Here is a 19,996-nt window from a genome sequence, read left to right as displayed (position 1 = left end):
TGCTAACGTAGAACCTTTTCTCCTCGCAGATCACACTCGCGCAGTGATACCTGAACGCGCGAGGTATTATAAAGAGTGTACAGACCTCCGATTAGAAAAAAAAACAGACTGTCGCCGTGTTTTTTAATTGTCTGTCTATTGTTTTACCTGTCTGCTTTGTATGTATTTTATTAGCATCATCATCCCTCTGTTCTTTGTTTTAAGTTCCACGATTTCTTTTCGCCATGTTACTCTTTAAGTCTCCGATTTTATCGCCTGTTTTTATTATTTATTCTCTTCATCTTTCTCACAAAGTCTGTAGGCTGAAGAGCGGCATACTAAGCTGCTGCCAGCCCGCCCCCTTCGGGGGGAATTGAAATTCAATAAAGAAAAAAAAGAAAAAAAACTCCGATTAGTTAGTCTGCATTAGTCTGTAGCCAAGTTTGAGTCTGCACCTAGTAAAATTATCGTATTCCTGTACATAGCCATGAAGATAAATGAATAGACACTTTGTCAAGTATCAGAGATATGTGAGAATAAGATTAACGTACCAAGACCAAGGGAACTTCAGATTGTGAATTCTAAACAGCATCCAGAATTAAGTTATGTAATGTCTATGTTTTTTATTATTTTAATAAATATGTGTGAAAATTAATCAAGTTCTGTTTAAAGTTGGTGACCGTCAATCTGCTACTCTAAGCGTGCAAGTGGCATTTCTATCGTCTGACCTAACGGCAGAAGATAAACACGCCACGATAAGACCACGAGACATATTGCTGGCACTCGCCTACTTCGTTAGAGCGACAGGTCAAATAATCTGATGGTGTGTGTACCGAAGGTCTTACAGTATGCACACCACAGTGCTTATATCGATTTATAGACATCGATCGTGGAAGATAATCCCAAAGTACTGCAAAGATTAATTCGCGACACAGTAAAAGCAAAACATAATGGTTAGAAATGAGAGTGCCGAATGGACAGCAAACTTTCAGAATGTTGTTATTTATAATGATTACAAACAGGAAATTGTACTCATCAGTAGTGATTCTCACGCGGAAGGAGGTCCTTACTCATTGGTCTGAAGATGACCACCGTAGTGGTCGAAACCGGTCACCATAGTAATTAAATTGTGATCAATACTGTTTTTGATAGTAAATAACCGACAATTTGCTGCTGAGTCTGAGATTGAGTATAGTGCCCAAAATTGTTATTTATGTAGTAGAATTCAAATGTGATAAATCTTATGCTGACGTATGCGAACTCCGACTTGCAGGTGTTGACGCGAGACAGTTTCTCGGGTCTTTCGCGCCTCACTTTCCTCAACTTGGAGGACCTGCCGGACGTGGAGCGCTTCGAGCTCGACTGTTTCGCGGGACTGCCGCAGCTGGCGACGCTGCGCATCCAGACGTGGCCGCGCGCCGAGAAATACCGCCTGCGGCTGGGGGCCGCGCTGTCGGCGGCGTGGCCGCTGCGCGAGCTGTCGGTGCGCGTGCAGGAGGCGGCGCTGGGGGACCAGCTGCAGGGCGCCTTCAGCCACGCCAAGCTGCGCCGCCTCGAGCTGAGCGGCTGCGCGCTGCACTCCGTCGCGCCCGACGCCCTCGACGGGCTGGCCGACAGCTCGCACGAGCTGCAGCTGCACCTGCGCCACACGTCGCTGGACGAGCTGCCGCCCGGGCTCGTGGCAGGGCTGGCCGCGCACGTGCCGCACCTCGCGCTCGACCTGCGAGACAACCGCTTCGCCTCCATCTCGCCCTCCGACCTCTACCCCAACGGATCCCTCTGGGAGAGCGTCGGGACCAAGCCCTTTCCAGGTAGAATGTTTTCCAGTGTATCAATACACATTATAGTCGGACAACAAAGAACAAAATTGTTTCTGAAACTTCCTGGCAGATTAAAACTGTGTGCCCGACCGAGACTCGAACTCGGGACCTTTGCCTTTCGCGGGCAAGTGCTCTACCAACTGAGCTACCGAAGCACGACTCACGCCCGGTACTCACAGCTTTACTTCTGCCAGTATCTCGTCTCCTACCTTCCAAACTTTACAGAAGCTCTCCTGCTTTACAGAGCACTTGCCCGCGAAAGACAAAGGTCCCGAGTTCGAGTCTCGGTCGGGCACACAGTTTTAATCTGCCAGGAAGTTTCATATCAGCGCACACTCCGCTGCAGAGTGAAAATTTCATTCTGAAAATTGTTTCTCCTTCTTCCACCTGTTGCTCAGTGCTCATCAGCCACTGTCAAATGGTAACGCATCGCCATATCTAGTTTAACACACTACTGGCCATTACAATTGCTACACCAGTTAGATGACGTGCTACAGACGCGAAATTTAACCGACAGGAAGAAGATGCTCTGATATCTAAAACTTTACCTTTTCAGAGGATTCGCACAAGGTTGGCGCCGGTGGCGACACCTACAACGTGCTGACATGAAGAAAGTTTCCGACCAATTTCTCATATACAAACAGCACACGACCGGCGTTGCCTGTTAAAACGTTGTTGGGATGCCTCGCTTAAGGAGGAGAAATGCGTCCCTTCACGCTTCCGTCTTTGATAAAGGTCGGATTGTAGCCTATCGCGATTGCGGTTTATCGTATCGCGACATTGCTGCTCGCGTTGGTTGAGATCCAATGACTGTTAGCAGAATATGGAATCGGTGGGTTCACGAGGGTAATACAGAACACCGTCCTCCATCCCAGTGTCCTCGTATCACTAACAGTCGAGATGATAGTCATCTTATCCGCATGGCTGTAACGGATCGTGCAGCCACGTCAACAGATTGGGACGTTTGCAAGACAACAACCATCTGCACGATCAGTTCGACGACGTTTGCAGCAGCATGGACTATCAGCTCGGAGACCATGGCTGCGGTTACACTTGACGCTGCATCACAGACAGGAGCGCCTGGGATGGTGTACTCATAGGCGAACCTGGGTGCACGAATGGCGAAACGTCATTTTTCGGATGAATCAGGGTTCTGTTTACAGCATCATGATGGTCGCATCCGTGTTTGGCGACATCGCGGTGAACGCACATTGGAAGCGTGTATTCGTCATCGCCATACTGGCGTATTACCCGGCGTGATGGAATGGGGTGCCATTGGTTCCACGTGTCGGTCACCTCTTGTTCGCATTGACGGCACTTTGAACAGTGGACGTTACATTTCAGATGTGTTACGACCTATGGCTCTACCCTTCATTCGATCCCTGCGAAACCCTACATTTCAGCAGGATAATGCACGACCGCATGTTGCAGGTCCTCTACGGGCCTTCCTCGATACAGAAAATGTTCGGCTGCTGGCCTGGCCAGCACATCCTCCAGATCTCTCACCAATTGAAAACGTCAGGTCAATGGCGGCCGAACAACTGGCTCGTCACAATACGCCAGTCACTACTCTTGATGAACTGTGGTATCGGTTGAAGCTGCATGGGCAGCTGTATCTGTACACGCCATCCAACCTCTGTTTGACTCAATGCCCAGGCGTATCAAGGCCGTTATTACGGCCAGAGGTGGTTGTTCTGGCTTCTATCGGGATTTATGCACAGAAATTGCGTGGTAGTGTAATCACATGTCAGTTCTAGTATAATATATTTGTCCAATGAATACCCGTTTATCATCTACATTTCTTCTTGGTGTAGCAATTTTAATGGCCAGTAGTGTATAACAGGCTATTTGAGTTATAAAGTAAATTTATGGTGGAGTGGAGGGAAAGGAAAGGAAAGAGAAGGAGGTAATATTATCAGCTGCATTGGGATTTTATAGGGAATCGTCGTCGATGAGCGAAAATGTTTCCCAGACCAGGAGTCCCACCCAGGATCCCCTTCTTACTAGGCAGTTGTATTAACCACTTCGTCACTCAGACACCAGTCCTTGTTTATCTCAAATGTGAGCTCCCAAACCATCACTAAACACCACCTATAGCCGACTGTTTTCAGTCCCAGTCCATGTCCTCCATGTTAGCAAATTTCAGATTCCCGCTGGAGATCGAACGTAAATATAAATTTTCACCAAATGTTATGGATTATATGAAGAACAGGCAACACCTATTCATATAATCTTTGAGTAATGAGCCACCGCTGAATCAGAGACTAAGAAACAGATTATCGGGCAAAGTGGCGAAAAACTTTTGGTGTGTGTTTGTGTGTGTGTGTGTGTGTGTGTGTGTGTGTGTGTGTCTGCGTACTGTTTGAGACTATCTGGACATGCAGGATCAACGAGAACTCTATCGACAAACTTACGGAGATGGTAGAATGGAATGGTAATCGTGGGTTCCACAGCACACACCTAAAACGCTACGAGCGCTTCTTCATCTTCGCAAGTGTGAAACACATATCCTTTACTGAACAAGTGCTCATAGCTCTTAAGGTATGTATTTTAGAGCTCATGATAACTAGGTACTCCTTTCTTGTTTTGCTCCCTACTACCGACCATGGAAGTTTGTCGGCGGAGTAATGGTTCACGTTTTTCTTTTCTTTCAGTCATGTCTTCTGACTGGTTTGACGCGAACCAGCATAAATTCTTCTTCTGTGAAAACCTCTTCATACCAGAGTAGCACTACCAACCTACGTTCTCAGGTATTTGGTGCATATATTTCAGTCAAAGAAGAAGGCTAATGACTTTTGAGTGATCTGTCTTCCGACTGGTCTGATGCTGCCCACCACGAATTCCCCTTTTGTGATAACCTCTTCATCTGAGAGTAGCACTTAAAAACTACGTCCTCAGTTGCTTGCTGGATGTATTCCAATCTCTGTTTTTGTCTACAGTTTTTATTCTTTACATTTTCCTCTAATAGCACGGAAGGTTTTCCCTGATGTATTAACGAACAGCGGCAGCCACCGATCCGAGAGATCGCGCAGCAGAGCAGCAGCAACATTTGTCTGATAAACTCTGAATTACTTTAGTCTTTGTTGTGACTGACAATCCCAATTTTTCACAACACATCTTTTATTAATGGAAGTTAACGATGTTAATGACTGAACATACTAGGGTGAATCAAATGAAAACCTTAAGTTTCTAATAACAAATCGAAATTTCGCGCCGTTATCCTGTAAGTTGGTAAGCACACTACAATGAGCGTCCAGAGTGGCGTGTAGATGGCAGCATAGTGCAGATGCACAAATATCGTCACAGCATTAGTATAAAGATGGCCGCCCCACTTGCAACTTGCACCAGGGAAGAACAGCGTTCTGTTACTCCGGTTTTCGTAGTGAAGGTGTGAAACCTATTGATATTCATCGACGAATGAAGGTCCAGTACAGTGATCCATGTTTGTCACAGCAGCAAGTCTACGAATGGAGTAAGAATTTCGCAAATGGTGTGACGACAGTGGAAGATAGTCCTCGTCCAGGTCAGGCACAACGAGTTGTGACTCCCAAGAACATTGCGGCAGTTGAAGCCATAGTGAAGGAAAACCACCTAGTGACACCGAATGACAATGCAGCATGTTTACAGATTAGTCAAGGGTCAGCGCACATTATGCATCATGTGCTCCAGTTTCACAGAGCGTCTGCAAGGTGGGTCTCACGGCAGCTGACTCCTGAAATGAGAGAACGACGTGTTGATGCTTGTGAAGAGAAGGTGATTTCCTCCTTGCAAGAATCGTTACTGGAGACGAAACCTGGGTCCACTTCTACCAACCGGAAACGAAGAGAGCGAGCAAGGAATGGCGCCATTCCTCATCACCAAAACCAAAGAAGTTTCGAGCAGACCCATCACCAGGGAAGGTTATGCTGACTCTCTTTTGGGACGAAAAGGCGTCATTTTGGAAAATTACATGCCTAGAGAGACCCCTGTCACTAGTGCATCATACACAGATCTCCTAAAACTCTTCTGCTGCTTGCAACCAAATCAAAGCGACGTGGATTGCTGTCAGCAGGTGTTCTTTCGCAACATGAAAATGCAAGGCCTCACACTGCCCGTACGACAGTTGCAACAATCACAGACCTGCATTTTGAGTGTCTTCCTCATCCACCGTACTCACCAGACCTTGCCTCAAGTGATTTCCGTATGTTTGGACCATTAAAGACGCAATGGGAGGAAAGGAGTTTCGTTCTGATGAAGAGGTACGCCACGCGGTGCATGAGTGGTTGCGTGGACTACTAAATGAATTTTTTTCTAAAGGAATGTATGCACTTTTTAAGCGCTGGAAGACCTGCAGTGAACGTGGGGGAGATTATGTTGAAAAGTGATACATCTTTTTACCACTTATACACAATAAATAATATTTAAAAAAAGATATTTAAGGTTTTCATTTGACTCACCCTCGTACAAAAGAAAGATAAAAATAACGAAAAAAAGTCACCTGATAGAGGCAAACAAAAGTTCACTTCTTATTTTCCACAAAGGCTCGTGGTAACACACTAGTAACAGTCCAATTTCGAGACGAAGACATAATTCTCGACGGTTGCAGTACACGAGGTCGGCATCCGGCGTGAACTGAAATTCGGGACTGGTTCTAGCCCCTAAATAACTGCTTCCAGCCAGTCAGATTTCGGCTTAGTGATACTTCCTGCAGGCCGTGGCTCGAGCTCCCCCTGCAGGAAGTAGTGCTCGGAATGTCTGTTTCCATTAACTTGTGTGTAAATAGCCGGTGTTTACTATGGCGCTTTTGCGTATGCCTTTTGGCATAGACAACCTCGTCCTCTGTGGTGTTATATGGGTTGCCGGCCCTCAGGGGCTACCTTGGCACCGGTATAAAAGTACTCGTTTTTTGTTCACGTGCTTGTGCAAAGAAGTGAACTGCAAATGTGTATTTTACTGTGTAGACTAGTGGTTAGAAAATTAATCATAGTTTTTGTTTTTGCATACGTCTTGTGAATATCCTTGTGTAGGGCGGCTTTCTAGTGTAAATTTTTCCGTCGCCATAACGTCTGTCATGCCACAAAGTTTTAATTTTGTGCTAGTAGGCAGCACGCAGTTTAGAAAAGTGCATTCTAGATTGAATATTTACCTGGTGCAGTAACTTAGCGGCAAACGGGATTCCTAATAACAGGTGGCTGTAAATACATCAACTTCAGTACAGAAATTTATATCTGTTTAATATCTTGCGGTCTCAGTGTACAGTGAGAAATCTGCACACCAACTTTTAGTGTTACTTAAATCTCCTTTAGTATATTTTCACATCAGTAGCGCCATTTGAGACCTTATATATATTATAAACACAGTATGATTTGGCTAGGGACTCTGCTTATAGTGAGCGGACACAAGGAGAGTTGGCTGCTGTCTGTAAACAGCTGGAAGCTGCATTGGCTACCGTCGTTCAGCTTGCAGCTAATGCTCGAAGTTGCGGTGACGTCTGGGAGTCAGTGACGAGACCTGTGACACCTTTGAAACCACTGGAATCCCGTTGTAACCCGGACGTCCCTGCGGCTGCTGATACGTAACATCTGACCGGTCCGTCCTCATTCCAGAGTGGGTGGCAGACAGTCGTGGATTCGCGTGTCACTGGGCGAAAGGCGAAAGAGGGAGCAGGCCCTACGGCTGGCTCCCTGCGTCTTAGCAACAGGTACGAGGTGCTTCCCAGTGTTGATGATAACTCCGAGCCAGCAAGGGATGCCTCTCCTTTTGGGCTAGCGGTCGATGTTCCTGCCCACTCCAGACATCTACAAAAGATGCGTAGGCTAGTCACTGGGAGCTCCCTCAGGGGGGTAGCAGGCAACGCGGGAAAGACTTCCAGTGTGCATTCGGTATTTTGCCGAGAGGTCTCATCCGTGATGTGGAGAAGGCCCTCATGGCGGCTATAGAGCGCGCTGGGTGCAACCGGCTGCATCTAGTGGCACATGTCGGCACGAATGACGCCTGCCGCTTGGGTTCTGAGGCCATCCTCGGCTCCTTCTGGCGGCTAGCTGATTTGGTGAAGGCAACTAGCCAAGGCACACGGGGTGCAGGCTAAGCTGTCTATTTGTAGTATCGTACCCAGGGTTGATCGCGGTCCTCTGGTTTGGAGCAGAGTGAAAGGCCTAAAAAAGAGGCTCAGACGGCTCTGGGACGGTATCGTATGCGAATTTCTCGACCTCCGCTATCTGGTGCAGAATTTTAGGGTTCCCCTTAATATGTTAGGAGTGCACTACACGCGGGAAGCGGTCACTACGGTAGCGGAGTACTTGTGGCGTGCACATCGTGTCTTTTTAGGTTAGAGAACCCCTCCCTTGGGAGCAACGACGATTTGTCTGGTAAATCAGCCATAGCGACCTCAGAGAATCTTGCTCCTCACAGATCAGAGATAGAAAAGATTGATATGTTTTTAGTAAACTGCAGGAGCATCTAAGGAAAGGTCCCAGATTTAGTATCGCTTATATCGCTTACTGGAGGTTATAATGCACAGATAATCCTGGGAACAGAAAGCTGGTTGAAACCAGACGTCAAAACTGGACGTCCTAACTGGAATGGTTACCGTGAGGAGAGGTTAGTCGCCAATGGTGGCAGCGAGTTTATTGCAGTAAAATCTTCGATAAAAGCTAGCGAGTTTATCACGGATTCTGAATGTGAATTAATCTGGGTGAAACTGAGTATCAAAGAACGGTCAAAACTGGTGATCGTATGCTAATATAGACCACCTGGGTCAGGATCTGTACTTGTAGACCGCTTCGGACAGAACTTGCAGAATATCATTAGTAACTTTCCTTATCATGCTGTTGAAATTGGGTGTGGCTTCAACTTGCCAGGTATAGATTGGGAGTGTTGTGTCATCAAAACTGGTGCCAGAGACAGGGAATTGTGTGGCATTGTTCTGGATGTCTTGTCAGAAAATTACGTTGAGCAGATAGTTAGAGAACCAACTCGTGAGGGTAACGTCTTAGACCTTCTGGCTACAAACAGACCTGAACTAAACGAAAAAAAATAACGTAGAGGAAGGTATCAGTGATCATAAAGCTGTGACAGCATCTATGACGACGGGTCCTACAAGGAATGTGAAGAAAGTTAGGAAGATATATTTGTTCAGCAAGGGTGACAAGATACAAATTTCAAAATATCTCAGCAGTCAGCAACAAATATTCGGTGATGAGGACGAAGATGTGGAGAACAAATGGAAAAAATTCAAAGGCATTGTTCAAAATGCCCTAGACAGGTATGTTCTGAGTAAGTTTTTAAGGGATGGTTTAATAGCAGTGTTTGAAAAGCGCTACGTAAACAAAGAACATTTCATCTCAGATTCAAGAAAAGTAAAATCCCAGCTGACAAACAAAAACTGAACGAAGCGAAAATGAGCGTAACAAGAGCAATGAGAGAAGCGTTCAATGATTTGGAAAGTAAGACGTTGTCAGTCGATCTGGGTAAAAACAGTAAGAGATTTTGGTCGTATGTAAAATCAGTAAGTGGGTGAAAATCCTCTATTCATTCTCTCAGCGACCACATCGGTACCGCAACGGATATCAAAGGCCGAAATGCTGAATTCGATCTTCCGAAGCTGTTCCACCGCGAAAGATCGTAACACTATCCCCCCTTTTAACCGTCGTACGAACATCGAAATGGCAGATATTGAGATAAGCGATGGCGGAATTGACACCTTAATTGTACTCTTTCCACCTATCCGCTTTCTCCTCTGCATTTAAGCATGCAATTCTCATTGCACTCTTAACGTTACCATTTTTGCTTTCAGTTTCACAGAAGGCTGTTTCTTCTTTTCTATATGCTGAGTCAGACTTTCCGACAATCATTTGTATTTCGATTTCTTCACATTTTTCATGCGGTGACTGGGCCTTAGCTTCCAAGCATTTGCTACTTATTTCATTCCTAAGAGAATTGTAAATATGTATTCCTGGATGTCACGCTATTGCAACTCAATATGTGATTTCCAATGCTCCAGAATATTCATGGGTTGTGAGGTGAACCGACAACAAACAACAAGATGGCTGCCGTGCAGCGTTACACGATACTATGCATAATGACAAGGAGTGATCGGGTATATATCCAAATACCTCCAAAAAAAGTAATTTGATAAACAGTTATTTTGTTACTGAACATTGTCAAGTCAGTGATTTAAAAGCCCACAGGGTTATTCAAAGAAACAAGTAAAAGAGTCAAACTCACCACAAGCAGTCGGAATATTACGTTCCAAGTTCACGATTTTAAACAAAGAAAAGAGAATTGAGGAGATAATGAGAACTTTGAGTTCACAGCAGAACGAAGTGGAAAGGTAATATAATGCGTTGTAATCACCTTCCATTCAAACAAGTTTAAGCAACCTACGAGTTTCCATTTAACCACACGCAAGCACACTGCCCCATTCCTAATAGCGGAGTAATCGTAACCAACTAATACCTATATAACTTAACCACTTTACCTAAGCTTCACCAAAATTAATTCATTGAAAAATTTACATATCGACGCAGATCACCACCAGACAATGACAGTCCGCTCTCCAACCGAACACATCTCCTCCACTCCTGAACACGGAAACGGAATTGTATATCAGACACTCTTTGCAACAACACCAGTGACCAGTCTCGTGCGTTGCAACCAGTGAAAGCTCCCCAATGGTCGGAGGACAAATTGACTCTCAAAGGTACGAAATCACTACATCAAACGTGCGAAAAGATTTCTCACAGTGATTATAACGATTAATAGACATTGATCGTAGAAGATAATCCCGAAGTATTGCAAAGATAAATTGGCGACACAGTAAAACCAAAACATAATGGTTAGAAATGAAAGTGCCGAATGGACAGCAAACTTTCAGAATGTTTGTATTTATAATAATTACGAATAGGAAATTGTACTGTTTTTGATTCAGAAAAAACGGGCAAATATCTACACTAGGGCCGATACTGGGCCCGGAACGGGAGATAAGTGGCTCAGTCCAAACTGAGAGAGAGAACAGGTCGACGTCAATAGACGCGACAAGTTTCACCACGCTGGACGTGTGTGAGCCGACAGACTGGCGCCGCGTGTCACAGCGGCGGCGCCCTCTCTGCCGCGATTAAGACTCACCTAGTGTCACACAGAACTGTGGACAGACACTCCTACTGGCACTGAGCCAACAGAGAGCTGCATTTATGTTTTGGTATCTTCACGTCGGGACGCAGTTTACTGGGCGAAGGGTTTCTTGTACACATTGGAAGCTAAATTACTTGCCGGCCGTGGTGGCCAACCTGTTAAAGGCGCTACAGTCTGGAACCGCGCGGCCGTTACGGTCGTAGGTTCGAATCCTGCCTCGGGCATGGATGTGTGTGATGTCCTTAGGTTAGTTAGGTTTAAGTAGTTCTAAGTTCTAGGGGACTGATGACCTTAGAAGTTAAGTCCCATAGTGTTCAGAGCCATTTGAACCATTTGAAGCTAAAGTACATTACTTACAGTCAACATACGTGAAACAGTGCCACTTCGGTACCAACAATAGCAATAGATGCCGTGTTTGGAGGACAGTACAATATAATTCTACAGCACTATATAATTCTACAGCTAAATTAATTTGAGTAAATGGTTCAAATGGCTCTGAGCACTATGGGACTCAACTGCTGAGGTCATTAGTCCCCTAGAACTTAGAACTAGTTAAACCTAACTAACCTAAGCACATCACTCACATCCATGCCCGAAGCAGGATTCGAACCTGCGACCGTAGCGGTCTCGCGGTTCCAGACTGCAGCGCCAGAACAGCGCGGCCACTTCGGCCGGCTAATTTGGGTAATCCATCAAAAATTTCTACAGTAATTTACTGTAAATTCTAACAACCAGACCAGCCTCCATCTTTCCATCACACCGAATGATACAATAGAACCTCCCATATACTGTTAATAATCTCATTGGTACTACACTATATGATCAAAAGTATCCGGACATCCCCAAAAACATACGTTTTTCGTATTAGGTGCATTGTGCTGCCACCTACTGCCGGGTACCCCATATCAGCGACCTCAGTAGTCATTCTACATCGTGAGAGAGCAGAATGGAGCGTTCCGCGGATCTCACGTACTTCGAACGTGGTCAGGTGACTGGGTGTCATTTGTGTCATACGTCGGTACTCGAGATTTCCCCACTCTAAACATCCCTATGTACACCGATTCCGATGTGATAGTCAAGTGTAAAAGTGAAGGGACTCGTACAGTACAAAAGGGTACAGGCCGACCTCATCTGTTGACAGAGACCGCCGGTAGTTGAAGAAGGTCGTAATTTGTAATAGGCAGACATCTATCCACACCATCACACAGGAAGTCCAAACTGCATTAGGATTCGCTGCAAGTACTACGAGAGTTAGGCGCGAGGTGAGAAAACTGGGATTTCATGGTTGAGCGGCTGCTCAAAAGCCACACATCACGCCGGTAAATGCCAAACGACGCCTCGCTTTGTGTAAGGAACGTAAACATTGGACGATTGAACAGTGGAAAAACGTTGTGTGAAGTGACACAATGTGGCGGTCCGATGGCAGGGTGTGGGTATGGCGAATGCCCGGTGAACTTCATCTGCCATCGTGTGTAGTGCCAACACTAAAAGTCGGAGGCGGTGGTGTTATGGTGTGTTCGTGTTTTTCATGGAGGGGGCTTGCACCCCTTGTTGTTTTCCGTGGCACTATCACAGTACAGGCCTACATTGATGGTTCAAGCACCTTCTTGCTCCCCACTGTTGAAGAGCAAATCGGGGATGGTGACTGCATCTTTCGACACGATTGAGGACTTGTTCATAATACACCACCTGTGGTGGCGTGGTTATACGGCAATAGCATTCCTGTAATGGTCGCCTGCACAGAGTCCTGACCTAAATCCTATAGACGCCTTTGGGATGATATGGAACGCCGACTTCGATCCAGGTTTCACCAACCGACGTCGGTACCTCTCCTCAGTGCAGCACTCCGTGAAGAATGGGCTGCCATTACCAAGAAACCTTCCAGCACCTGATTGAACGTATGCCTGCGAGAGTGAAAGCTGTCATCAAGGCTAAGGGTGGGTCAACACCATATTGAGTTCCAGCATTACCGGTGGAGGGGCCGGCCGCGGTGGTCTTGCGGCTCTAGGCGCTGCAGTCCGGAACGGCGGGACTGCTACGGTCGCAGGTTCGAACCCTGCCTCGGGAATGGATGTGTGTGATGTCTTTAGGTTAGTTAGGTTTAAGTAGTTCTAAGTTCTAGGGGACTGATGACCTAAGATGTTAAGTCCCATAGTGCTCAGAGCCATTTGAACCATTTTGAACCGGTGGAGGGCGCCATGAACTTGTAAGTCACTTTCAGCGAGGTGTCCGGATACTTTTGATCACATAGAGTATCTTGAATGCAAGTTAGTAGTTCCAGACAAATAGACCATAGCCTACGTACGTTAATTAATTTCACTGTTGGGTGATGCGTACTCGCTGTCTTAGCCTCCAGCAACTTATGGGTTTAATGTTCCTTTTATGTAACTGCGGGAAAGGGTTCTTATACGCGTGTCTATGGCCCAGCAGGACTGATCCTTCCATTCTGTAGCTCTAGATAATGGAGACAGTTTACGCTCCTGACCAAAATGTTGAGCGACTTTCCAGAAAATGAGGCTTTCCTTCATATTTGCAGTGAAGTCCACCAGATGGGCTGTACCCCTCGGTCACTCTGTCATTTTGCAAAATTCTCAACTTGTATGTTCTTACATATGATTGGCAGGTTTAAATCTTTTTCCCTTCGAAAATATTCAGGGAGTTACCAACTTACATTGAGATTAAGTAACTGCCTTGTTTCATGCGAAGAAATGTTCCGTTTGAGAGCATTCCAGAGTAAAAGCGTTACCAATTCATGTATGTGCTAATCCAACGTTTATTAAAATTTCTATATACTGCTCCAGAGACTCGTTCCTAGTCCATTTTTGCTGACCTTGCACATCAAACAGGTGAAACTTGGCTTCTTCCGCTATAGTGACAGCTGGAGGAGCTTGTCTGGGGCATCATTGTCTGGAGAGATACGTACACTCCTGTCCTGACTAGTTGGGGTTGGGTTGTTTGGAGGAAGAGACTAAACAGCAAGGTCATCGGTCTCATCGGATTAGTGAAGGACGGGGAAGGAAGTCGGCCATGCCCTTTAAAAGGAACCATCCCGGTATTTGCCTGGAGCGATTTAGGGGAATCACGGAAAACCTAAATCAGGATGGCTGGACGTGGGATTGAACCGTCGTCCCCCCCGAATGCGGGTCCAGTGTGCTACCCACTGTGCCACCTCGCTCGGGCCTGAGAAGTACCCAGCCATACTCTACATTACCACATGAAACTCCACAATATAAACCAAAATGCTTTCCGTTAGCCCTGATACATACATCAAAGCGCCGTCACGTGGTATACCATTTGAGCGGATGTAACGCTTGAGCACTAGGTATGCTTTCACAACCTCCTGCAATACGGGCATGGAGACTCTCTGCTCCCTGTAGCGCAGCGTCTTACATGATGACTTTAAAACGCTCCCATAAATGAATGTTTAGCAGGTTTAGAACCGAATGCCAGGTATTTCTCCTAAGTCGTCCTATCCCTCTGTGGCTAAATCTGCTGTTTAAAAGCTGGTCGACTTGAAAGGAGGAGAAGCTTAATGGTCCATAAAGTAAGTGTTTTGTCGTATTAATAAAAGCGTATATCATGTAGCACATCAGGTCCAGAACTCTTAGAAAGCATAGTAAATCCGTTCATTCAAGCTGTATAGTGAATCACATTTCCTTACATTCACTTAAATTGTGTGCCCAAAAGTGGCATAAGACTGATGTTGATGATGCGCTTCAGTACAGCATGACGATTGACATTCGGCCATATCTGCTGATTTGGAAAATTCAGACATTTCAATGACGCCTCAGGCTAGGACAGCACATTTGCAATAAAATAAAGGTTCTTCCGCTGATAATGCCTAAACATGCTGTGAATGTTCTTGATGCAATAGATTATCATGCGACATTCGTTAGATGATCAGGTAGGAATCATCAATTTTTTCTCTGTTACCTTTCTTACGCTGACACTCTGGACAACGCCAACTGCACCAAGAAATGCCTCATATAGTCGCATTTTTTTCGTCCTTCCAGGTCTTCCCCAGTCTAAATGCGATACTTAAACGTCGTACGTTCCTTAAACAGAGAGAACAGTTGCTTCAAACTCCACTTATTGTGGCACATTCGTTCTGGGTATCCCTCCCAATAAAAATGTTTGGTGACACGGCTGAAACCATACGCTAAATCATACATCGAATGGGCACCTCCCAACTCCATATATGCACCGACATCCAAGTCAGTAGTAAACTCTAGTAAACAGTTATGTGATCGCTGAGACCATAATTGTCACCCAAACTGTTGATACCTATAAGTAGGCCTGTGAAGTTAGCCACACATCATCACAAGCAATGACGTGGGTGGTTTGCCAACAACGCTATCCATGAAGTGGAACACAAACCTACCGCTGTCTTTTCCCATTGTACACAGTGTATAAAGAAATGGGTCAAGCTACAATGACGGAAAAAAAGTAGCAGCGTCAAGAAGGAGTTGTGCGACATAAGCGGGAGTCGGTAGGGGTGTCTCTATATCTCAAAACATTATGTCTCTTCAGATTTGGCGCTAGTAGAGCCTCTGTGAGGATGCAAATCACGTTTACTTTAAATGCACTTTGTAACTGTCGTGCGTGTTATTTACGTTTGAGATGGGACATGGTGAGCTATGTTAGTAAAGAAAGGCGAAAAACACGCCATTATCAATACCTCACTAGGTTTGAATGAGGTCGCGTAATGGGGCTACGAGGAGCTAGATGTTCCTTCTGTGATACTACAGAAAGAGTGTGCATAAATATAGCCACTGTACATAACCGATGAAGCAGTGGTCACGAGAATGTTAGGTTATAAGGAGCCCGGGCTCCAGATGGCCATTTGGCATACTGAGATGGAAGACCATCGTGTTTGACGTAGGGCTCTGGCGCGTCGTACTGCAACAGCAATTTGAGCTCCAGTTGCCACTGACACCGATAGCGTACATTGCACTGACCCCAAACCAGTGGTGTCAAACGAGAGGTCATTGGAGGGCAGAATGAAGGTCTGTTGTGTTTGCTAATGAAACCTCGTTAAGCCTTAGTGCCAGTGATGGTTGTGTGTTGGTTAGGAGGAGGCCAATTGAGAGCCTGCAAAAAACCAGTGTGCACACTAGACACAGTGGACCTACACCTGGGGCCATGGTATGTGGGTGCGAGTCGTATGACTGCAGGAGTATCCGTGGTTATCTCACAAGACCTGACTGTAAATTTGTACATGTGTTTGGTAATTCGAGCAGCTATGCTGCTATTGACGAACAGCATTCCATGTGGTGTTTCCCAACAGAATAACGCTCACCAACATACCACGGTTGTAGCCCAACATGCTCTGCAGAGTGTCAACATGTTACCTTGGCCTGCTCGATCACCAGATCTGTCTCCAGTCGAGTGCATATTGCTTGTCGTTGGACGACTGCACCAGCGTCATTCACGAACAGCATTAACTGTCCCTGTATTGACCAGCCATGTGCAAAAGGCAGGAAACTCCACCCAACAAAAATTTGGAAATTTGTGGTAAGTTCCTATGGGACCAAACTACTGAGGTCATCAGTTACACACTACTTAATCTAACTGAAACTAACTTATGCTAAGGAAAACACACACACCCATGCCAGAGGGAGGACTCAAATCTCCAACGGGGACAGTTGCTCAAACCGTGGCATAGCGCCTCAGACTACGAGGCTACACCGCGCGGCCTCCACCCCACAAACTGACATCTGGCACCTGTACAACACAATGCATACACGTTTAAAGTTATTACTGTACTAGCGTTTGCAGTTATTACTGTACTAGAGTAGCATTTTTACATTGTCTTACCTTGCCATTAGGTCAACCTAAGGTCTAGCGATCTTAAGCAGTTGAATATGCTACCTAGACAAAAGTATTCCCGAAATTAATTATTTTTTGGTGTTGAGATTTTTTTTCCCCGTCGGTATACTCCATGGCTATTGTAGATCTTCTTGCTATGAGCAGCGTATGGTGCCTCTTCGCTAATCATTGAAAAATATAAACCCCTTCTGTTGCAGGTGGCCTGTTGCTGTCAGGGAACCCGTGGACGTGCGACTGCGGCCTGGTGTGGCTGGGCCACTGGCTGCGGCGGTGGCTGCGCGAGACGCTGCAGATCCACACGGTGGTGGTGGAGGGCGCGCAGCAGCTGAGCGCGGCGGCGCGCGAGGCCACCTGCTGGGACGCGGCGGCCAGCCGGCAGGTGGCGCTGCTGCAGCTGCGCGCGCCCGACCTGGCGTGCCACCCCAGCGCGCTGAGCCACGGCGGCGCCGCGCCCCGGTCGCGGGCCTCGCTGCTGCTCGCCCTGGCGCCACTCGTCCTCACCGCCAGGAGCGCTCTGGCGGCGTAGTCTGCGTCCGCAGCGCCCCGCGCAGGCGGGTGCGCAGCCACTCTGCAGATACCGCGGCGGACGCGTTAACGTACCGGCTGCGAATCTTCAAGCTTACCAGTTATACAGCTCAGTGAGATCCGTCGGTAGCTCTATTTTGCTATCAAAGTGTGACTGTAGAGTGTTAAACGGCTATAACCTCTCATTCGAAACTTATGAATACTGATGGTGTCAGTGAGTGCTCGAACTATTTAATGACATACTTCGTTTAACAACTACTTCTCGTCGATTCACTTTCGTTGGTCGATTTCTGTTTCCAGGACATGAAACCTCTTCTGCCTGCTATGGTTGATGTTTAAAAGACTTCGTGATACAAATACTGAATTCTGTTCGGAATATATCGAGACCAAGGTATAGTTATCAACTGTTTGTAAAGCCGGTAGGTTAAGAGTTGTCCTCTTCTGTCAACTGACAAGTGTGACACCCATAGTGATTGCGGGTTGTGAACTATGAAAGAAGGAAATCCGAAAACTGAGGAAAATAGTATTGCATTTTCTCTGTAAGAATCCTAGTACAGCTCCAATGGACTTGAAATAACAGCCAACCAGTTGCAAAGTGCAGGTTAATTATACCTTGACCATGGTTTCGGCAGTTTTAAAAGTCTTCTTCAGAAGGCATTGTACACAGATTCATATACTATTTACATAAAATATTGGAGTCGTTGACTCTGTCTTATACATGTGCGCTTCATCCACTTAATCTCTACTGTAGACATGTACAATTACAATTCCTGTACAAGGCAGTGTCAATGACTACGACGCTGGATACAGAAAATATTTGATTCCACATACAATACCTTATGAATAAGTCAGTTTTCAAAATGTTGAAACTGTAGGCAAGTTTTAATAAATCTGAATTTTGCGACTGGTTGGCTGTTATTTCCATTTTGTTGAAGCTCTTGCATTTACAGTTGCCGAACCGCAGCCATGTTCAAAATCTTAGGATTCTAGCACTTTAACCCATCTCATGACGGGTATTCTACCGTATAATACCTGCTATTAATTGTTTTACCTGCTGGAAAACTGTCTCAGATATAGAAAGGAATAACGATTAAGGCCTTGGACGCAGAACAGAAATTTAATTTGGACAGTAACAGGTAGGAAATCGGGATGGGCAATTTCGGAAGCAGCACACTACCATTCGCCTTAATTTCACCTTAATTGATTTGATAAAATCACTCTAAGTCTACATCGACGGATGCGTGTGTCAACCTCGATGCTTTCCCATTCTGAACTCGTTGTCTCCCACTATTAGTCCTCAGTCGATACACAATTGTAGTTTTCCCTGGAGTACTACTATGTATATATTAAACAGCATTCGAGAGCTGCAAAATAAATAAATAAATAAATAAATGAAATAAAATAAAATAAGAAAAGCAGTCCCTTGAAATGAAAGGGTAGGATCAGGCTAAAGTATGATGACGAAGTATGCAGTACAAGTTCCGACCGATTTCTTAATCTTTACGTGTTATGGGGCGGACTCTGCTACGCGTCAGCTGTCCTTGCCGGCCTCAATATTTTGCACGTTAAGCACCTCCCGTTGCGAAAGATTCCTGATCGATAATTTAATAGCGTCATTTTAGTAAGCTGTTTTATTTAATTGACTGGTGTTAAGAAAGTGTACTCTCCCCGAGATAAATTATTGTTGCTTCAATAATTCGGCAGATTAAGCAGTTAAAAAGATGTCTTACAATCACTGAAAAGTCCCTGACGACTCTATAAGTTGATTATTCTGATACGGGGATATTCAAATGTGTGTGAAATCTTATGGACTTTACTGCTAAGGTCATCAGTCCCCAAGCTTACACACTACTTAACCTAAATTATCCTAAGGACAAACACACACACACCCATGCCCGAGGGAGGACTCGAACCTCCGCCGGGACCAGCCGCACAGTCCATGACTGCAGCGCCTTAGACTGTTTGGCTAATCCCACGAGGCATTTTGGGAGATGTTAAGTCTCTTGCACAGACTGACTTGCTGATAAGTATATTAGAAGCTCTGCCCATACAAAAAATTACTCATCCCTTTACCTGATGGTACCTGTTGGAAACCTTGTTCGATGTGTTTGAAGGCTTATAAGCATTAGAGATGTACACGTTTCACGGGACTTCCAACACAAACACTACAAAACCTAATACTACTTACATACTTTACAGTCACAGAAACGAACATTTCTTTCACTTTCGTGGTAGTATTAAATTCCCAAGTTTTTTGTGAACATACAATAGCACACGAAAAACGAGACGATCCAGAGTGATCGAGACTTATCTTGCAATTAAAAATGTGCAACTGCGAATGAAGAACAAATGAGAATTGTTTTCAATATCAGTACAGTTACAGGGAGGAACTTGTCTGCCCAATTATTATTATGTTTTTCTATTCAATATTTATCAGTGCATACGTTTTTTTTTTTATTTTATTGTGCACTCTTTCTTGGTGTAAAGACCATATGGCTGTTAAGTAACGTTTAGGGGACGCACATAAATCTGACATATCATTAAAATTAGATGTCTTCTTAAGGACTTCCAAACACGGAGCATATCTGCGATTTTTGTCTAACATAGCTATAAGAAATATATTTGAACGCAATGTTTTGTTGTGAATACAAGATTCAGAGCGCTGTCATTTTTGGATCAGCTTTTCGACCCACCATTCCTTTTAGGATCACGGTTCATTGTAACAGTATTTC

At 45.3% G+C, this 19,996-nt stretch overlaps 1 protein-coding gene across 1 annotated transcript in view; it reads left to right on the top strand.

Annotated features, from left to right (window-relative positions):
- LOC126234855 (chaoptin-like) overlaps positions 1–17,265 on the top strand; it is a 158,180-nt gene extending 140,915 nt beyond the window's left edge. Inside the window, exons 9-10 of the mRNA XM_049943596.1 lie at positions 1,253–1,790; positions 16,937–17,265. Coding sequence (XP_049799553.1) covers positions 1,253–1,790; positions 16,937–17,265 — 867 coding nt within the window. The remainder of the gene's footprint in view (positions 1–1,252; positions 1,791–16,936) is intronic.
- Positions 17,266–19,996: the final 2,731 nt, after the last annotated feature.

This window comes from Schistocerca nitens, chromosome 2, assembly GCF_023898315.1.
Source record: "Schistocerca nitens isolate TAMUIC-IGC-003100 chromosome 2, iqSchNite1.1, whole genome shotgun sequence".
Taxonomy (NCBI): domain Eukaryota; kingdom Metazoa; phylum Arthropoda; class Insecta; order Orthoptera; family Acrididae; genus Schistocerca; species Schistocerca nitens.
This window is presented reverse-complemented; position numbering and strand designations above follow the sequence as displayed.